Source organism: Parambassis ranga, chromosome 1 (assembly GCF_900634625.1).
Source record: "Parambassis ranga chromosome 1, fParRan2.1, whole genome shotgun sequence".
Taxonomy (NCBI): domain Eukaryota; kingdom Metazoa; phylum Chordata; class Actinopteri; family Ambassidae; genus Parambassis; species Parambassis ranga.
The window spans coordinates 8,160,557-8,181,389 of NC_041022.1; the positions used below are offsets into that span (position 1 = coordinate 8,160,557).

A 20,833-nucleotide genomic window follows, 5' to 3' on the forward strand; every position below is an offset into this window, starting at 1 on the left:
TGGTTATGACTGTACTGGATGATGAACTAGTGGGGTTAAGCAGAAAGAAATACATTTAATTAACTGGTCATTTTTAGAACATGTATTGATTAATTTAAGCAAATATCATAAAAACCTATATCAATATAGCTTTCTATATCTATAGATGTAGTATTTTTTAGCAATTGTAGTGCTATACTTGCTTGAGTCTTTTTTTCAGTTTTCAGTTCTTTTTCTTTAGTTTTGTTCCAGTACGTCACCAAGGAAACATAATATGGAGATGATTTTCTTCAGTCTTTGTATGCATCTGCTGCCCACATGTCTGATTTGTTCTACAGACTTGACAGAAACTGTAAACCAAGCACTTTTAATGTTGTTAATGTTTTATCTGTTACCGTGATCTTTTGCTACATTTAACCCAGTTGTCTATCTAACCTAATGTCTGACCTTATGCAACAGTTTTTAATGCTTCTGCCCATCTACAAGTAAAACAAAGAGAACTGATGTCTATAATGTTGATGAAGCACTTAAACCCCAGACTCTGTCCACTTCATCCACTGCCATATTAGCACCACCAGCACCTCCTCACGCTGACTTTTATGACTAGACAGTCCTCAGTTTTTTACTGAATGTGGTTTATTCATGGGGCCTTTTTGCACTGTGTGATTTAAATTCATCTTGCGTGAACTCAAGGCACAAGATAAACCAGTATGTCCCTCAACAATGATAATAGATCTAGAATGGCACTAGGTTCTGCAGGCTTTAGACGGGTAATAGACCAGTAATGTAAGTATTATTTATTTCTGGTAGCTATGATAGCTACCTGATCTGTCTTACTTTGATGGGATGGATTGTCCTGACATTGTAGAGGTGACAGGGTTAAACAGAAGAGTCTGTATAGCCATTAAAAGAAAAAGGAAAATGGGCTTCAAGCTGACACACACACACACAAGAACCCACATACCCACCGGTTCAGTGCAAATGAAAAAGGATCTGTTATGATTCCCTGGAGAATTGGATGGAACAGAGACAGCAGGGGACCCACACACAGAGCTGAGGTACCAGGGCAATAAAATAGATATAATATCAAATGTTAAATTTAGATTACAGTATCAGTCCAGAGATTGCAGTTTGGAAATCATGACAGAAAACCAGGTGATACCAGTTAGGGTGATGAGTGCTTGTAATACAGTCTCCCACTGAAATATGTAACAGCCGTGCAAAAGCATTTGTTCACAATCATTTGATGTTTCTGTGGGAGGGCAGATGTCAGTGTTGCAGCTGGAACTTTTACTCACCATTTTTTTTAATCTATTTTTATTTTCTGCTTGGTTAGGTTTAGGAAAAGGTCAGGCTATGATACACTTTTTGGGGTGGATCTAGAAGGAGGAGGAAATACAGGAAGATAATGTTCGAGGGAAGAGGGGGATATCTACGGCTGTGGACTTAGCTTCACAAGAACGGGCTGGTGGACGTGCAAACATAAACACATTGTGCTATTAGTTGTCTTAAAATGCTTTCAGTAAGGGGATTCCGTAGATTCAATAGCCTGCCATCCAGTGTGTATGTGTGTATGTTTGTCAGGTACTACAGGTCTCGGAAACTGACCCTGATCAATAATCTATTAGCAGCAAGACATGTCAGCGTGGGCAGGCATAAATGCACACAAGCACTAGTGTATTTCAACACATGCAGGTGAACAATGCCTCCAACATTATGTCCTGTGAAAAGGAAATCTTTCTCCACACACACACATTCACAAACTTCTCCAAAGTTAACTTATTCCTCTTTCACCTCAAGTATTTGTACCACAGGGAAATATTTCATGGCAAATGGAGCATTGCAACTTTATCTGCTCTGCTCTCCACCTCCGTCCTCTTCACTTATCTTGTCTCTTTTCCCTTTAACTGTGCCACAGGACACAAGACTTGAGGGGAAATTTGTTTCTATAGATAATTATGGACATAATGTAGCCTCAGACATATGTCCATGCTGATATGGTTGTTCCGTGTGTGTTCCTGAATGAGAGTTCAGAAATGAGTTCTTAGAAGCTGTTGATGTTTGAATGCAAACTGCGTCCTTCATAGTGTTATATGCATAATGAACTTGAGTGTGAACAGTCTGCAGAATGATGTGTGGTGTGATGTGTCCACAGTAAAGGAAAAACAGATTAATACAATTTTCCGAGTTTAGGACTAAAGCCTGGCTTTTGGTAAGTATCCTTACAGGTACTGCACTGTGTGATAGCAGCAATACTGTAGGTGAGTTAGAGATGACATGCAAAGTCTGTGTAGTTCTTACAGCAGTTAATCTTACTATTTCTTTCATTATCACATCAATGCCACAGCAACAGTATCCTCAGATTGTAGGTTTAAAACTATTTTATGGAAATGGATTCAGAGCTGTAATCTGAAATGTTATGTTTAAAAGAGAAACCCCTCAGATGTGTGTTATCACTAAGCCCTCAGGTATAAGGTATCATTTGTAAAACTACTGGGGTCTCAAATTAAATGAATATAAAAATATGAACTTGGGAAGAAACTCCAGACAACTTATCAGAGGGTACAGTGGAAAAAAAACAACAAAAACAAGTCATTCAGGTGCTTAGGAGAGCAAGGCGGTGGCCTCTTTCAGAATCCATGCATAAATCATATGTTTAGCCAAAGCTGTACCTGAAAAAACTAACCTTATGTTTTGCATATTAATTTTATGTACAGTTATTGTTAAAGTGGTTTGAGTTATCTTCCGTTCTGGAATTTGCTCCTGGGTGCAGGGTGACTTTGTTGACCGGTACTTATAAGCATTATACATTACCATGAAGAAGCAGAAAGTAGAGGGCTGACGTAGCAGCTTGACCTCATAGATCTATTAAGTGTGTCTATTTCTAAAACGAATGCTCTTTGGTTTACCCTCCTCTGACTTCTATCTCTATCTTCCTCCCCCTTCCTCTTTTTCACTCTCCTCATTTCAAGATTTATCACTCTCTAAGCCTAAAGCCAGGAGGTCCCTTCTTACCTCGGCTGCTCGTTCCCACCCTCCGACTCTCTTTTATTCCCAAGTCTAAACGTGTCTACCTTCCTCTTGATTTGTGTTTCCATATTTGTCTGTTATTTGGGCATGTGTCTGGCAGCTGCACTTGCACTGGGACAAAGTCGCAAACCCCCACAGAACATTGAATAAAAATATTTTTTCTGTATCTTGCCAAATTCCTGTATCCACTCAGTGAATATCTATAATTATCTGTTTATTATTTAAAAAAAAACAAGAAATGTGTGATAATGGCTTTTGCTTTGGCAAAGTCAGTATATTGCTCAATTTTGTTAAAATTGCCAAAAAATTTCAGAAGTTTCTACAATACCGCTCTGCAAGGTCAGAAATGTTTGGAGAGATCATGAGAAGACACACACACACACACACACACATTTGCTTGAATAAGCTAAATAGGTTTTCTCTGTCTTGTTTGATCTATTCCTTAATAACACTAATTGCATTAGGTGTACCTCTTTGTTGTGAGGAGTCATTGACATGAGCAACATTTACTTGTTTGTGCCTTAGGCTGCTGTGGGATTGTTGAAAATATTTTTGAACTGGAATTGTCAATTGTAAACACATTAAATCCAGTTCCACTGTTCTGAAGTCCAATTTTGTGTGTTGTTGGTATTATAAAAGTTCTCACCAGTATATGCAAAAATGGTGAACAAAGATGGAGAGACCTTTCCACACCCCCCACCCATTCATTCTGTGCTCTCTATATACTAGGAAGAAATTGCCTGGCTTCTGAAGGGTCTGACTTAAAAGGACACATATTACCAAGAATGCATTCATGACTTTGTGAAAAAGCAACAGTGTTGTTGTACAGCATTAACGCCTCTCAAATGCATATTGTTACACTGTTAGCTGCCACACTAGGAACAAGACCCTATGAGTGTAGACAGACTATAAAATGTGGAGGAAAACAGGTTAGGTCTTAGATCATGTTAAAACACACAAATTCATAACTCTAAACACTTTGTAGAAGGAAACTGCGACAAGAACCCTGATGCCAGCATCTCTTGGATATTGATCAGAAAATTAAGAAACAAAAATATGCTGGTTACTTTACCTGCCCCATTCAGTAAACCACATATATGCTTGTATTCAGACTGAGAAAAGTTTATCATGGACTGAAACAGCTGCATGTTTGCCAAATGTTTCACCTTCTGTACAACCCTGTAGTGTACTTACTATAAATAAATTAAAATCCAGGCTGTTTCTTTTCTGGATGTGTTTTCTGCATACTGCAACAAAGATGTTGAAGTATGTTTTCCCAGCTGAGTTGTTCTCTTCTTTTAGACTTCAGTTTTGTTTTTTTTTTTATTATACATTAAACGTAATGGTCCAGATGTGTGGCATGTAGTGCATTCCTTACCTCATTTGGTTCTTAAATTTTATTTAGTAAGTATTATAATGTTATAAAGTATGTTTAATAATAATGCATTGGTCTTATATTGCGCTTTTCTGCTCTGTTGGGCAGGCACTCAAAGCGCTTACATTGAGATGCATTATTCTTTCACACCACATTCACACAGTGGCAGTGGTAAGCTACCAGTGGTAGCCACAGCTCCCCAGGGGGAGACTGACGGAGACGTGGCTGCCAAGGTGCGCCTACGGCCTCTCCGACCACCGCCGATCCATTCATACTGTCATTTCATCACCAAAAAAAAATAGGTTCAGGTTCCAGCGATTTGAACTAATTGCATCCCAGGCCATATACTTTAGGAAAACAAACCATAACATGTGTATTTGTATATTTATTATTTCAGTCAATGCCTGGGTTTTCAGATTTTGTACTATGCAACTCAACACACACAGGAACCTGCCCCAGTCTCATGCCAGCTGTCACTTTGAGAAATGAATGGATTAAGCCGATCTAAAACCTGTTGACAAATGGCTTGTGCAGGACACTGATGACATGTTAAATAGATAATAAGGCCCCCAGATGCATGTTATGAGCCTTGAACATATTAAATCCAAATACCCAGTGAGCATGCTCATGGGCAAATCTACTTTACTTTCTGTTGTTATATGGCTACAGGGACTGCAAACACATCACTTATTTAACAGCCCATGGTAATTAGCTGAGTTAAAGTCAAAAGTGGAATGGACAAACCCCACAGGTGATTTATCAGACAGTTTTATTGGTATTTCTTTTTTTCTTTACTTAAACTATGTGCTGCTATATCTTTGTTATGTCTAACACATTCAACAGTTGCCGGGAATTGCTGTACTGTTCACCTTAACTCATTATTTTAATCAAATTGATTTTGGGAAGCAACCTAGACGACTTAATCTGTTTTGGAAAAATGAACATCTAAGCAGGGAATCTGTGGCTGACGCAGGTGGCGGCTTTTTTTTAACTGTCAGAGAGGCAGCAGGAGAATAAGCCCAACCAGAGGCAGGAGAGCTGAAAGCTTTTTATTAGACTGACAGCTCAAAATATCTCTAGTTAAGCACATGTCTATAGCCGTTTAGACAGACAGTCAGTTAGTGAGGCAGGCAATCACAGAGAGATATAGTCAGGACAGCTAAAAGCTGTTATTATGCTGATGGCAAAGATGAATCGCCTAAATGTACCTTGTATGAGCCTAGTGTGCATTGCTCTTAAGGCAGCTGGTGTATGAAGTTAGACAGCTACAGTGAGACTGACCATATGAGGCAGACGGGAGCGCCGAGAGCTTCTATTAGAGTTATAACTAAACAAAAATATCACTTCTGAGCCTTGAGTGTGCAGCAGAACAGACAGGCCTGCGTTAAAACAGGAGAGCTGTTTTTAGGACCCATCTGTACTGGTGGCTGGAGGCTGTGATGATGAGCCACCAGTCCACAGCTTATTATTACCTGACTAATTACATTGGCTACCTCAGGCTGGCAGCCCAGAGCTGGTATTCATAATCAAAGAGAAATTAAACTATTAACTGAATTAATGGTGCAGTGGTGTATGTTGTGTCAGCTCACATGAGACAGCATGATGTGTGCGGGTCTGTTTGTTGCTCACTGCATATTTGGCAGGAGATTTATGAGCAAACATAAAAAGCCACAGAATATGTAACACACATTATATGTGATATAAAATCTTGCAGTCAGGGTAGAACTTCCAGTCACCATGGAAGAAAAGGCAGAGAAACTCAAAGCTTGGCTTCTAAGGTAAATGTCATTCTCAACAGTTTAGTCTCCTAACACTTTTGTTACTTAAAAAAATGGATGACGCTGGTGTAAAAGATAAAGCCTTCCTGACCTTCTTCATTCTAACTTTTTTCAGAAGTCACTGGCAACTTGATGTTATTTATGTATGGTGCACTCAAAGAGTGTTTATGTAAAAGTGTGTTTTGTATGAAAATGCTGCTGGGGCAATTTTAATCACTTTATTTGCATTGCATTGTTAATTTGGTAAGGAAAGCAATGATGGATGTTTTCTATGACATCTGTTATTGATTTATATTGGCATGTCTGCAATATATCATCATCATATCAACATCATAGCACACGCCACGTCATAGCAGGACAGAGCATCTTAAGCAATTCAGAGCAACATATAGGCTACAGTAACTTGAACAAGTGTCTCTCCTTAGTTGTGTTTTACCCTGCATTCCTCCCTACTGTATCTCTTCTATACAGAGGGATTATAGTGTTGATTGACTAGATTTACTCGTGCAGTATAATCAGTCGATAATGCTGTGAGCGGGACATTGAGCCACATTAGAAGCACTGACCGTTCAGAGGGACTGCATCAGAGCCGAAGGCCTGCATTTTTTAATTTAATCATATCTGACAAACTACATATTACAGTAATTACAAAAACTGTGATTATTGAATCTGATAGTTAGCCAAACCATTAATTAGTTGCCCCCGAGTGTGTTGTGTACATTTAGAACCAATTCCATTTAGTGCAGTGTAGCCTACAGCTAACATTAAAAAAGGGTTTTAAATACTTTCATGTAGCTGCAAACAAAACCTAGACTTCCAATGCAAACCTTCCACACACACACACAAGATCTACAATAAATAAAATAGTAATTGGTTTTCTAGCATCAAACAATGTAAATATGGCATACAGATTTACATTATGTATCACTAAATGGATTAATATCTAAGAAACAAAATGATTACCACTCTGCAGTGAAACACCCTTTATGTTGTAGTATCCACAGCATGACCAACATCAAACCACCATTAAACATCATGCAGACTTCACTGAATATCTGAAGAGATGTGAACCCTTATGTCATGAAAATAAAACAAAACATGCATGTAGAGGAAACTTCAGTGCACTATGTAACATAGGAGAGAAAAAACTCAAAGCAGTACTTCTTTCAAGTGATTTAAAGCAATATGTAAAGAAGGAATTATACATTGACTGTATTTAGCATTAAACCAGTGGTTCCCAAACGTTTTCAGTGTGGCCCCACCTTTTGTAGACCCTGATGTCCTAAATTATCACTACATAAAGTGACAATACAAACTCACTTCCATCACTTTTTGTTTTGTAGTCATTGTCAAAGCTGTCACTGCTGGTTAGGTAATGCAGTATACATGCTGCAAAATGTGTAAACAAAATTGACAGTAATAAACCTGGAAATCTTTAATAATGCTAACTACAGTCAGTGTTTCAGACTCTGATTGATCTCCACCATTATTCTTCACGCCATGGCCCAGCAAACGTTGTTGCTCCTTTTAAAATATTTTTTGGACAATGGGCAATGCTTAATATTAGTAAGTTATCCGCAGGATAGAGATGAACTCTGATCCTTGAAACCAGCCTTGTTCTGTGAAGGCATGCATCACCTAAGGGAAGCAAAATGTCAAAAACAGCAGCAATGGGTGAGACATGATGCATAACTACAGAAACATTTTGAAGATTCAAACACTGACTGCATGCTGAAGATTTAATTATAGTACTATGGTATGTGGAAAAACGGATGGATTTTGTTGTTGTGCTGCGAGCCAACCTGAGTGAGCACAGCCTGTCACATATATGAAATCTGTAATTACTGTTTATCACGTTTGGATAGCAGTGACAATTCTGTCATTAAGAAGGACATGCCATTATTGCTACCTGTTCCAACTTTTCACATAAGCGCCACAAGTCAGATTGTTTGTCTTCAATCAGCTGTTGTATAAATAGACATTAGCAGCTGTTTAATATGCATCAATTATTTAGAGCCCTTATTTCCATACATTTGCATATGAGTGCTTAATCAAATAAGACTTTTCATTTATGGCCGCGCTTCCTAATGGCAGAGTCCTGCACTGAGTGAATGGGATGAGGCCTGTTCATGCACACTGCCCATTGAGCTGGAATGATTCAAAGCACATTACATCTGTCATACTTTACAAAGCGCCCATTGCTTTAAACAGAGTGGAAAGATAATACAGTGAAGCCTATCACACGCCCCGTTGAAAATAATTAATCCAGCATACATGCGTTAGGAAACAGGAAAGAGAGGCAGCGCACAGTGTGGAGGACTCATTTGTTGTTTGGCAAATTTGTTACCTGACTCAGTATGAGTGGGTGGTGTGTGTTTGTGTGCAGAGGTTGGAGTGACTGTGAATCTGCACCTGAGCACTCTTTTTTTATGAGTGTGTGTGTGTGTGTGTGTGTGTGTGTGTGTGTGTGTGTATGATACCCTCACATAAGTCCTGTTCGTCACAGATTTGCGTGTGTGATGTGCACCCTTGTGGGGTTAGTGTGATTTCTGTCCCAGGAGTTGACTGGATGCTCCAAAATAGAGCACAGACAGGTGTGACATATTAAAAATTTGGTTTCAACTTGCATAAGCAGACTATAAAACAATGAATATCCATCCATAACAAATAGCACAACAGAGAAAGAGAGCGGGTGAGGGAGAAAGACTGAGAATGAAGAGGAGGATGGATATGAGGGGAAAAAAAGGATTTTTTCCATTTCAATGGATCAACGAGTTTCCAATTTTAACACAATTCTCATTTGGACTACAGACCGGAATGTAGCAAGATATTAATTTGGGGAAATCAACAGAGAAATTAGGTCACCTGTGAGCCATTCGTTTCATGCAACCAAAACAAATAAGCAATTAAAACGGGAGAGAGGGAGAGAAGAGGAAGAGAATTTACACAAAGAATATGATGTAGAATGTGGAGGTGCCTGTTAACAGGTAGGCTTAGCAGACTCACATGAGGGGAGACTCTGAGAGCGATGGCGAAAGAGGAACACAGACACAGACATGTTAGATTGAGTTTGGGACCTAATAAAAATGGCCGACACTGGGTTTACATTCATCACCACACATATCTGCAGAATGTAAACTAATGCCAACAGTGTGTGGCCCAGTCAGACTTTAAAGGGCAGCGCTGAGGTCAGGGTTGCATTTAGCTTATTTATGTGGAGAATAATTGCCTTTTTGAGGACATAAACATACACACTCACAGGCAGAATGCTGTTTGAATAGATTATGCAGAGTATGTTGGGCGTTCAGAATAAAGGGACTTCAGTGTGAACTGTGATGGTTAGGACAGCGTTGGTTAATGCAGTATCGACCGACAAAGTGAAGGAGAGACATAGATGTGCACAGAATCTGTAAAGCAAAGCAAAGAGTTATAGTTTTCTGTTTTCTTAATCATCCCTCTTCCTTTCTCCACAGGACAGTCCATTGATTCTCCAGTCAGACAGAAATGTGACCATCAATGCCAGAAACGACCAGGGACAGCTGACTGGTCAGCTAACCGTGGGTAAGGCACACTGACAATACGCTGGCAGTAAACATTTTTCTTTCAAAACAACCTCCAAACCAGATCACCTCTCTAAGAAAGCTACATGCATCGACCATCTTGATTTGTGTGCTTGCATTCCTAAATGCATTTCACCTCTTTTTGTTTACTAAACTGAATGCTATCTGTTTCCATTAGTGTATCTCACTGAGGCTGACAGCCGTGTTGTTTTCTGACTAAATCATTTTTGCAAGCTCTTATTGGATTAGTGAGGCCCCAGCGTCCTACAAAACACAACACTGAAAGGACAGGAGGCTCAGTGAAAAGTTTCAGGACTCCATAATAAAATATATCCAAAAAAAATATGGGAATAAATGAAAAACAAATCAAATTTCAATTTTATGTAGCTAAAGTGTGTACAAACATGGAAGTCAATGTGACGCATTAAAATCTTTCAATTCTGATATAAATTACAGCAGCAGGGTATCAATTATTTGGCGGATAAATAAGGCTGAATGCCGAGAAGAAAAATTCAAAATCTGGAAGGAAATTATGCAGAGTGACATAAAATCAACAATATAATATCACAGAGGAGAATAAAAAGCACTCAACAAGGACAGAGTTTCAGCTATAGAGGTTTGCTGAATGAGCCTCCATTGAGGTATTTAATAATGATAATGCTGCATACAGTCATCACAACAATGTCCAATGTTCATATTGAGTCTATATTCAGTGCAGAGTAAACAGGAAAAATGGATGAATGTGTGACATTTAGGAAAATATATCAATAATCAATACATGAAGATAAAAATGTGTTCAATACAAATATAAAAAAAAGGTTTTAATAAGATATATGGATGTAGTGATTAGTAAAGCAGACGATGTGGACAGAAACTCAGTCCTGAAAATAGACATAAACCATATATTAAACCAGATTATCTTAATCTAACTAAACAGCAATTAATCTCCATAACTGCAAGAGATGACATGTAAGGAAGAAAGATAAGAAATAAAAAGGAAAATGCGAGGGATACTTGAAGCCGAGCAGCGGGGACTTGTGCTTCGTGACGTGTTGCAGAGGCAAAAAGATTCTGTTGTGTGACACACATACCGAGATTATGGTTAGAGTTCAGAGCAGGTTAGAAAAACACTGAGCCATCCGCGAGCCTTTGTTCCTGCCTTGTTGGAATTTCTCTGTTTTTGTCTCTCTTCTTTTCAAAAGTTGTACAAGTTGGAACAAAAAAAAAAAGAGAGAGAGAACATAAAGCTTCGTTAGAACTGTGTTGGCACATTGAGGACAAGCTACACTTTAATTTAATAACTTGAATTAAATAACTGGTAAGCTTCTGGTATGAGGATGCACCATTAGCAATGAGTGCAGAGGGATGAGAGCTTTTTAACAAGCCTGTTTGTAGTATTCTTGATATGAGATATGAAATATGCTTCACGGTTCAGAAACAAGTAGATCATGTTTATTCTTTTTTTAATTGTCGGTTGTCATATTGATTATTATTAGATTTACAGCCACGGATGGTACACTTGAATGCAGGTCTTGCTACTCAAAGTTTGTGCTACTGAGGCTTTTTAGAGGACAAATCAAACATGATTGGAATTCCTCCTGTTTAGCTGCTATTTTATCATGCCTGTAAGTACTTGTCACATAACTGCCCAGTGCTTTCATTATGTCTTGAGTGTAGTTCCATTATGTTCTGTGTGTCATTGGCCTACAGTGAGTTCGCAATGACTTCTCTATGACATTGTTATCCTCTAAAAGAAGAATAATTGTAGGAAGTATCCTTCCCATTTACCTCTAATTAGTTCTGTTTCATTTGCATGAAACTGCTGGTTGAAATCTGGCTGCTTATTGATGCCGTCAGAAGCGTTTTTCTGATTCAGCATGTGATTGGCAACATTTTCTGGCTCGTCTAAAGTGTGCAACTGGTTAGAAGAATATGTGATTGCATTTGGAAATCAAACATGACATGCATCACATTTTTTCTTTCGGCGTATTTCAGCCTTTCACAGCTTGTGAATGCAGAATGAATTATTTGCTTCTCACCTGACATGTTGAATATTGAAAGAAAATCTGTTTATTACACAAAACAACAGTGAAAACAAATCCATCATTGTGCATGCATGGGGTGGATGATTACTTATGTCTTATTTATGCTATGTAATTTTGGAGCACATATTGAAAGCATGCTTGAATCAATATTGATAGATAAGAATCGTAAAAAGAGCAAACTGATTGAAAGTAGCAGCATTTACAGCCTGACAGGTGACTTGAGAAGTATTTTCGAGGAGCAGGCTTCGATTTGAAATATGCAATTTGATGTGAATGCAGTATATGTATTATAATTCATCTCATGTCAGCTAGCCAGGCACTTCTACTGTCTTTATACACACACACTTTCCCTTTCTGACACATTGAAGGTCTGAAATCCCTGACAGCTAACCTCCTGCTGTTAAAACTCTCTAAAGCCGCTTTGCTCACCAAGAAAAGCACTTTAATGCTGGTGTGTGCCTGAGTGAGTGTGTTTCTGCGTGCCTTTCCAGCAGTCAGCAGAATCAATCTGTTTGAAAACTAGATGGTCCAGACTGCAGCCAACCTAGTCAGGCTGGCAGGAAGACACAGAGAGTGTGACCTAACATGTTTTGTCAGGAATTTGCTTTGGGCACATTCATGCTCTTGTAACGGCACACATTTGGACTTATACAGTAATTGCACAGACACAAATTAAAGTGCTTTCATGGTGAACAAGAAGCCCACTAACATCTGGCCTTTGCGCCTTCAATGGGAAAGGTCGCAGCTGCAGCTCTAATCAGTCTCTGGTTGTCACGAGTGTTTATTGGTTCCAGCTCCAATCAGCAGGGATGGAAACAGGTTGACATGCTGAATTTCTGCCCTTATTGGGTCTTTTGCATCTCTTCATTACTACATCAAGTCATTATTTTTTTTAAATAAACTTTTAACTAAATTAGAATATTAAATACAAACAATCAGACAAGTTATACAATGTATACATAAAAAGTGATGGAGGAGACAGGATGAAACACCATAGGTAAATGTTCCTAAGTAAATGTCAAATACAGAAAATAATTTTCTTTTAATCAAATCTCTATAATAATTTGAAATATCTGGAACTATTTAATTTTAAAGATGTACCTTTATGAATATAAAATTTCCCAAGTAATAAAAACAAACTTGTGTGTAAATATTGTGTAATTCTTACTCCTTCAAAAAGCACTGTTGAGTCTAAATTTGACTGTCTAGATGTCGCCCATACATTTCTGAAGAGCAGTGTTGCATCGTAACTCGCGTCATAGTCCAAACTCCTGCTGCTCCTGATACAGACAAAGAGGTGGAGCAATGAGTGAAGCTTGGGTGGGAACATTGTGGAAACACGCGCTGTTGACACCAGCCTGCCACTCACTGCGGTCTCGTTCACAATTATGTGAAATCTTAAAATAATTTTAAAATACTGGATTGAGTCACTTTTGGAGCCAGCCCCTTCAGGCTACTCAGGGAACTGCAATTTGCTTTATTTCTCAGCTCCAGAGCCTGGTTTAACTTGTTTTAATTTAGAAGAATCTCCATGGCAATTTCAGCGTAAATATAACTGCATTCAAATACTTTGTTTGTCACACACTGACATTCACACTTTGACCAAATATTCTTCAGCTTATAATGGAAAAGACAAGCATCTACTGTAGCTGGTCCATGAACAACCACTAGACCTATGTAACTGTTTGGAAGCATGAAATGGGAAGAATTACCTCGGTCTCCTCCAGTCGCCTCTGTGCTGATTTAGCACCAGAATTAGCAAACACACACACACACACACACACACCTACTCTCTCTTCACTATCCCCATGAGAATTCTCAGAAACCCTCCAACTAAGGCAGTTATTTCTCCTCACCTTGCCACATCAGAAGCAGAAAAGTTCCACCTCAGTAAACCCCTTATTAGTATTCATCACTGAAGCTCACCAGAGGAGCAGCTCGCTTTAGCTTGTTCGAGAGGTTCAGGATCTTCATGGTCAGTGATATGGAAAGGTGAAATGCCCCCAAACGTTTGGACTAGTGCATTAACACAGAATAAGCAGGGAGAGGCGCATCAAGCGTTAGACAGCATAAAGAGGTGTGCACAGGAAGGAGCACTGTATCCACATCATGAACAGAGCATTGGCAGGATTTTATATATTTTAGTTTTTGATATGATTGTTGATCGATTTCACTTATTAAATCAGCAAAACACAGTGAAATGACTTATTTAGGGAGCGCTCATGCTTTGCCATGACACATCCTGTAGAACACACTCACACACACTCTCTCTCGCTCTCTCTCTCTCTTACCTTGTGTCCTCCTGAGGGCTCGTCTTTTGCGAGAGAAGGTCTGGGTACATGTGTTGGCCTTGGGCTTCTCATCTCAGTTTTATTGCTCTCCTTTCTTTCATCCCTCCATACCTGCTCTTCCTCTGTGTTGCTGTCAGCTCGTTAACTTGAGTGAGAACCTGTCATCTTTGTCTTCTGAATGGCTGACCATAAAGATGATGAGTGAACTTGGAGTTTTGAAGGCATACCCTTTCACCCGCCTAGGTGATGATATCCCAGCATTAGAGGCAGTGCTGTAGCAACTAAACGCCGTCTGCTGCATGGAAATAGAGCATGAACGGAATTAAGATGTCCCTCAGTCTGTTCTGATTAGAAAGGCAAATGTAAAAATCTCAGGCAGTTAAACGTCTTGTAGTTTTACTCTTCTTGTAAAAACATGCAGTCATAGTATATATATGTACATTTTTAATTACCTCAGAATGAAAGCACTGACCCAACCTGCCCTCACAAAGCAAACTTTTCACATTTACAAGCTTCTCTGTTGTTGCCTTGGCTACTATGGTAATGACTCATGTCCAAATTTTGCATGCACTTATTCATACAAAGAGAGCTATATGTGTAAGCACCAGGTATTGGCTTAATATTTTGACCTCCACCATTGAGAGGATGTTTTTTAAAATATATATTGCACCCACTTATATTTGGGTTTTGACCTCAAGCTGTGAAACACTGTGTACTGCATTAGGAGGATGCAGCTGACAGGGTCATTTGCTTACTTTAAATTGATGAGGTCACTGGTGTAGCTGCATTTTATTAAATCTAATGAAGTCAAAGTTATTAACAACCAGCAGGTGCTGGTATACTAGATCTTTAAGTGTTTCTAACCTAATAGAACCTAATAGAAGTTAGAGTGTCCTCAGTGCTTTGTGACTTTTTTTTGGTGAGCTAGGCAAATAATTCATTTATTACAGAATATGTTTATTCACTTGACCAACATTTGTTTTTGATATAAACCACTTAAGTTTTGAACTTAAATGAACAACACTGTGCACAAGAAATAAAAGTACTTAAACTGTCACATCAGATATTTTTCACAGTTTCCCATTCACTGCTTGTTTATAAACTGTTAGCAGAACTGAGTGTGCTGTGTATTCTGCTTATCATATGTTATCTTTTTTTGAAGGTGTTTGTAGCACTCATTATTATCACTGTAGTTGGATATAGGTCTGAAAAAAATGGCTACTGAGCAACACAGGTGTGACTAATTATTATTCTACACAGTGTACACTACCGTTCAAAAGTTTGGGGTCACTAGGCCAGTTCTATAACTTCTCTGATAAGCATAACAGTTCAGCTGTGCTAACATAATTTTACAGGAGTTTTCTAATCATCAATTAGCCTTTTTAACAGGATTAGCTAACAAAACATACCATTAGAACACAGGGGTGATGGTTGCTGGAAAAGGGCCTCTGTTTACCTTTGTATATATTCCAGTAGAAACCAGCCTGTTCTAACTAGAATAGTCATTTACCACATTACCAATGTCTAGACTATATGTCTGATTACTTTAATGTTATCTTCTCTGAGAAAAAAGTAAAGACATTTCCAAGTACCAATCTTTCCTTCTTCTCACCATTTTCCCACCACTCCACATCTTTTTCTGTCTTCAATCATTTTAGTCCCCTTTTTCATGTACACGTCATCTCATATTGAACCAGTGAAGTCCCCGCTGACCTTGTTACCTTCTCCGAAACACAAACCTGCATTTATCACTTCATTATCTTTACCTTCTTACACTAATTATGTTCCCTTTTATCTAGGTAGAATCTCTCACCTCATTCCTCTGCCATTTGGCTGATGTAGCTCAAAAGTGTCTTATCAAAGTAGAAAAATTAAAGGCCTGAAAGGCGAAGGCCATAAAGAATAGAAATGATTAATAATAATTTTAGCAATAGCGAGGTTGAATTTTACAATAAAAAAGAGTCAATACTTTTATGTTTTGTTGTAAAGCCATCCATTATTGTATCAGCAGTCTTCAATGTGAAAAAAAATAATTTAATCTTTATCTTTTTTTTTTTTTTTAGAAACCTGGTGTTGCCATAGCAGTTAAACAACTGAATGTCAACTAAAATTGGTTTGTGATTAGTGTAGAGTGAGAACTCACAAAGCCCTGCATAAAATCCAATTGTTCCATTGTACACAGTCTAATTATGAATCTACATCTTTGCAAATCCCCCTCTGAGAAACAAATGATGTACGTAACAATCATATTTAGCTGTGATCATATTTTTCAGCCGGAGTGAGATCTTTCTGGCTTGGCTGGTTGAGAAACACACAGTAAAGAGTGCTGTGATTTGTTTTTTGTCTCCCCCCTCGTCCAACCAGCAAAGTTCAGACAAGCGAGTCTTCCTCATTTTATACTGCAGCTTGAAGATCAAATCAATGGTTATAATGAGGCAATTAAAAATACATAGAGCTGCGGATTAACAAACTGGAATACACTTAAGGAGCCGTCAAGGACTCAATAAAGGCGTGGATTTACTGGCATTGTTGTCATTTATCCTTTTGATTGCGCTTTAATTGCTCAAAGGCTAATTGTCTACATGCAGTTTGGGCTGCAACACAGCAAAGATTGTCTTTGTCATTTGCTCACATGTGTAAGCCTGTATTGCCCTAAGGAGCAGATTTAATGGACCATATGAAACCGTCCTTCTGCACCACTGGGCTCTGGGCTTTATGTATGTTTGTTGGTGGCTGGACAGGTATATAGTACTGTACGTATGAGACCACTCTCAGTGTGTTTATTGTGGTTTTATTATGAAGCTGCAACACACTATGTGCACAGGGGAATGTTTTCCCTTAATAAACTGTGCCTTTAATCCCAAATGCTACAACCACATCAGAAGTTATACAACCATGAAGAATAACCACGTGTTTAATCACAGGACATTAAAACATCAACAAAATGCAGCAAGGTGAGGTAATTCAAATAATAACAGTGTTGGCTTGAGATAATGAGGGAAACTTTGTGTGTTTATGAGCTTGGACTGTAATAATCGCTAACAGAAAATGCCCTTCTGTTGTGTGGCAGTCGTTCATGCACTCTGCATCTGCATAGAAACACTTTGTTTTTCACAAACTGACAATTTATTTATTGTTAAATTTGGAATCTAACCACAAATATAACCTACAAGTTGCTCTGGTGGGTGGTGAAAAGTGAAGATTGATTTTTCTAAACAGAGGTTTTTAACACAGCACAATCCAAGCTGACAAAAAAAAAGATTTTGGGAATAAAAACGCCGCATTATTAATATTGAAAAGCATTTTCGTTTTCTACAGTGTCTAAAAGTATGAATAATGCAAAGTGCACCATGGATGAAAAATCTGCTACAAGGTTGGAACAATGACTTAGTATTCCTTCTGGCATGTTTGTAAACCAAACATTTAGAACTGTGTGCATTTTTAAATAAAAGGATAAAAATGCCCAAGCTCCCTTCTAGACTTACGTTCCATTTTGAACACTACAAAATCCCCGTGGGCACAATTGGCATGTAACAATTACATTTTAGGCACCAGGGCTGTTTTCTGTCATTCAAGAGGAGGGTTTTCTAAACGTGCAAATAGTGGAATATGTTAGCATTTAGAAATCGTAATTATGAGTTGCAAAGTAATAAAAGCATGCAAGAAACAGTCAGTTCTGTAGTGAGTTCAGTCAAGACATCCGTGCTCTGAAAGCCATTTACTGTGAGCACTGTGCTGCCTTAAAGCAGCAGCTTTTATTGCAAAATGTAAAAGGTCAATTAATAAAATGTCTCAGTTAAGGCTCACTAAGTCATATTTAAATGCAAGATTATTATTATCTCCTGTAGCTTGCATTGTGCTGTGACTTCAGGATATTGATGTAATTATGTTCACAGAGGCGTGTAAAAGCCATAAAGATCTGATATACTTTAGTTGTTCAACTTTTTCAACAATGGGAGAAATAACTCCTTATTGTCAAGTATGCAAGAGATGGAATGTCGTCTTAATATGTCATCTGATATTTTATATATTATGTATAGATTGGATCTGATACTTGGCTAGAAGTGACAAAGGTAAAGACTGCCTTATCATGAATTAATAAAAAGATCAATGTCATTCTCTATTATTCATATTAAATTATACAAAAATGAAAAATAAAATTGCACATTACCATATATATATATATATATATATATATTTTTTTTTTCATTATCACCATGACAGCACCCTGCTCTTGCCAACACTTAAGCAGAAAGATGTGTGTCTGCATGGCAACTCTAGTGATCACAGTAAAACCAAATTAGAGAAGATATACATCATATATTTACATAAGAATATAAGAAAATATATATAAATTTAAAAAAAATAGTCAGTGTTGTATGTAAATAATACAACAAATTTAAGGCACTGAATTGCTTCTCATGATATTCCCTGAGGTTGTAATATACACAGTTGCTGTTTGCTTGTGTTTGTGGACATAAATTCCGTAGAATTATATATGCATGCTACAACCTTTGGATGTCTTTTCATTAGCTTTTCTGCCATTTCATCTTTCCTCCATCCCACAGGCCTGACACCAGAGATCATGTTGATTAATGCAGATAACAAATGGTAGTCATTTATCTCTCCCTCTGTCTCTTTCTCCCCACCCTTGCTATATTAATGACTATAATCAACTCTAAATAAATAATTTGTGTCCTCCAGTGCATGGATCTCACCCTCCCACCTGTGGCAAATTCAGAATTTGAATTTGAAAAGTGCTTTGTGGTGCTGTTTTACCTCCCATCTTTGCAGTATCCCCCTCTCCTCCTTTTTTTTTTTACACCCCTTCCCTCATTATCAGTGTTTGCTTTATGATGTATGAAAAAAACACCTTGAAGAGATTAAAGGTGTGCTGTGGAGCAGCAGAGGACCTGCCCCTCTGTCTCTGTCTGTCTCTCTATAAGCTGTAGAAATACTTCAAATGATGCGGTGACCCTCTTGTTTCCTGCTGTTGCATCACAGTCTTGTTGCATGCAGTTTACTTTCAAAGGGCCAAAATAATAATACAGTCGCTTTCTCTTTTGCCCTCGTCCCCTTCCTCTTTCATTCCCTCGCTCCTCCGTCAGTGTTATGTAGCGCTCATTTCTCAAAGTTGCAGTGGCTGACTTTCAACTGCAGTCAACTAATTCTGCAAGTTGACCCAACAAACACTGTTTTTGTGCCGGGGAAACAAACACCCTTGAAATACAGCAGAAACATACAGGCCTGCTGCGAGAACTCTGTGCAACTTCTTACATATATGTAACTCAAACAGAAGTAATTGCAAGCTTTATAACACAACATAGTTTTGTATGTTGCGTTGTATCGGCCTGCATCTTGTTTTATTCACAAAGGAAAAACAGAAACCGACTACAGATTGAATTTAAACCTTTAAGGGCTAGGACAACAGAGGTTTATAGTCTTCAGTGATAAATTGCAAGGCTGCTGTATGTAATAAATGTCAGTCATTTAGTGTATAGTATATCAATATCTTATGATCAGAGCCTCAGCTTTTAAGACATTAAGGTTTGAAAAGCTTTTCTTTCAAACAAATGGAATATAGAGGGAATACAGTCAAATGACAGTCGGGCTGACTTCACATGTACCTTTCAGGTGACTAAAAAGCAGATATATTCTGCAATTCTGAAGTGTCATTAGGTAAAAGATAAGATACACTACTCAGCTGAATAGCTGTTACATTCAATCAAGATAGGACTTTAAGTGTCAGAAAATGCCAGCAAAGACACTTTGCAGGGAACTGCAGCTCATGGCTCATCAAGCGAGCGCTGGTGTATAAAACGAGTCCCACAGAGAAGCATGACAAATATCAGCATGTACCAAAAAAGGCCTTGCAACAGGTTCTTTAGTGGTGTAAGGCAGCTGCTGCTTGGCGTGTTTACTGTATTCTACCTGTTTTGATCAACCAAACTTTTTAACTCTGTGTGTTTGCTTTTCATTGGGTTGGATGTCCTGTAAGGACCCACTTATACATATAGATCCAGGTCATGCCAATGGAAAGTTGTTAGAAGGCAGCCCTCTAAAGAAACCAGTTAAACAGGGATAGTCTCTCCTTTGAAATATGGCCTGTGAGGAGTACCTCATGTCCTCAGATAGCGGCTAAAGCCTCTATTTACCTCTAGTGCAGAAGGTCTTTATTGAAATCAAACTTGTATTAGAGGCTTACTTTTAGTTCGGCTCTTATGTGCTTGATAAGTATAATTGGTCACATTTTAATACTAAAAGCCACATTTTAATACTAAACTCATTTTTACTACATAAAGGTTATTCTTTTAGGCTGTTTTATATGCCCACAGGCACACTTTATCATCCATGTACCAAGCTTTTATTGTGAAAAATGTGCAGGTATCCCTGTGAACCCTGTACTAAAGCAGGATCAGAAGATGAATGGATAGGATGGATGAACTGCATATTGTGCTTATCTGGTATGCACAAATGTACACAAATCCTGCACCTTTATTAATAGGTAACTTTTAAATTGTTTATGTTCCTTCAGCCTTATTTCATTGGTCAAAGCCATGAAGGCTCACTTTCCAACATGGAGACAAATATACCCAATCATTTGCTCAGTGGGAATTATTTCCCAGGAGAAGATGGAGAAACATTTTGCTCAGCATTTGATTAAATATTTCTACACATGTGTCATGTGTTTCTTAATGCGGTTTGCACAAATCCCCCCTTAGGAACATTTCCCCCCTCCTTGTAGAACTCACAAAAGGGCCCACCGGGCTTTTGA

General features: G+C 38.3%; 1 protein-coding gene across 1 annotated transcript in view; it reads left to right on the forward strand.

Moving 5' to 3' along the window:
• The window catches only part of sgcz (sarcoglycan zeta), a 130,293-nt gene that overhangs the window by 51,186 nt on the left and 58,274 nt on the right, over window positions 1-20,833 (forward strand). Inside the window, exon 3 of the mRNA XM_028405102.1 lies at window positions 9,636-9,723. Within this exon, the coding sequence (XP_028260903.1) occupies window positions 9,636-9,723 (88 nt within the window). The remainder of the gene's footprint in view (window positions 1-9,635; window positions 9,724-20,833) is intronic.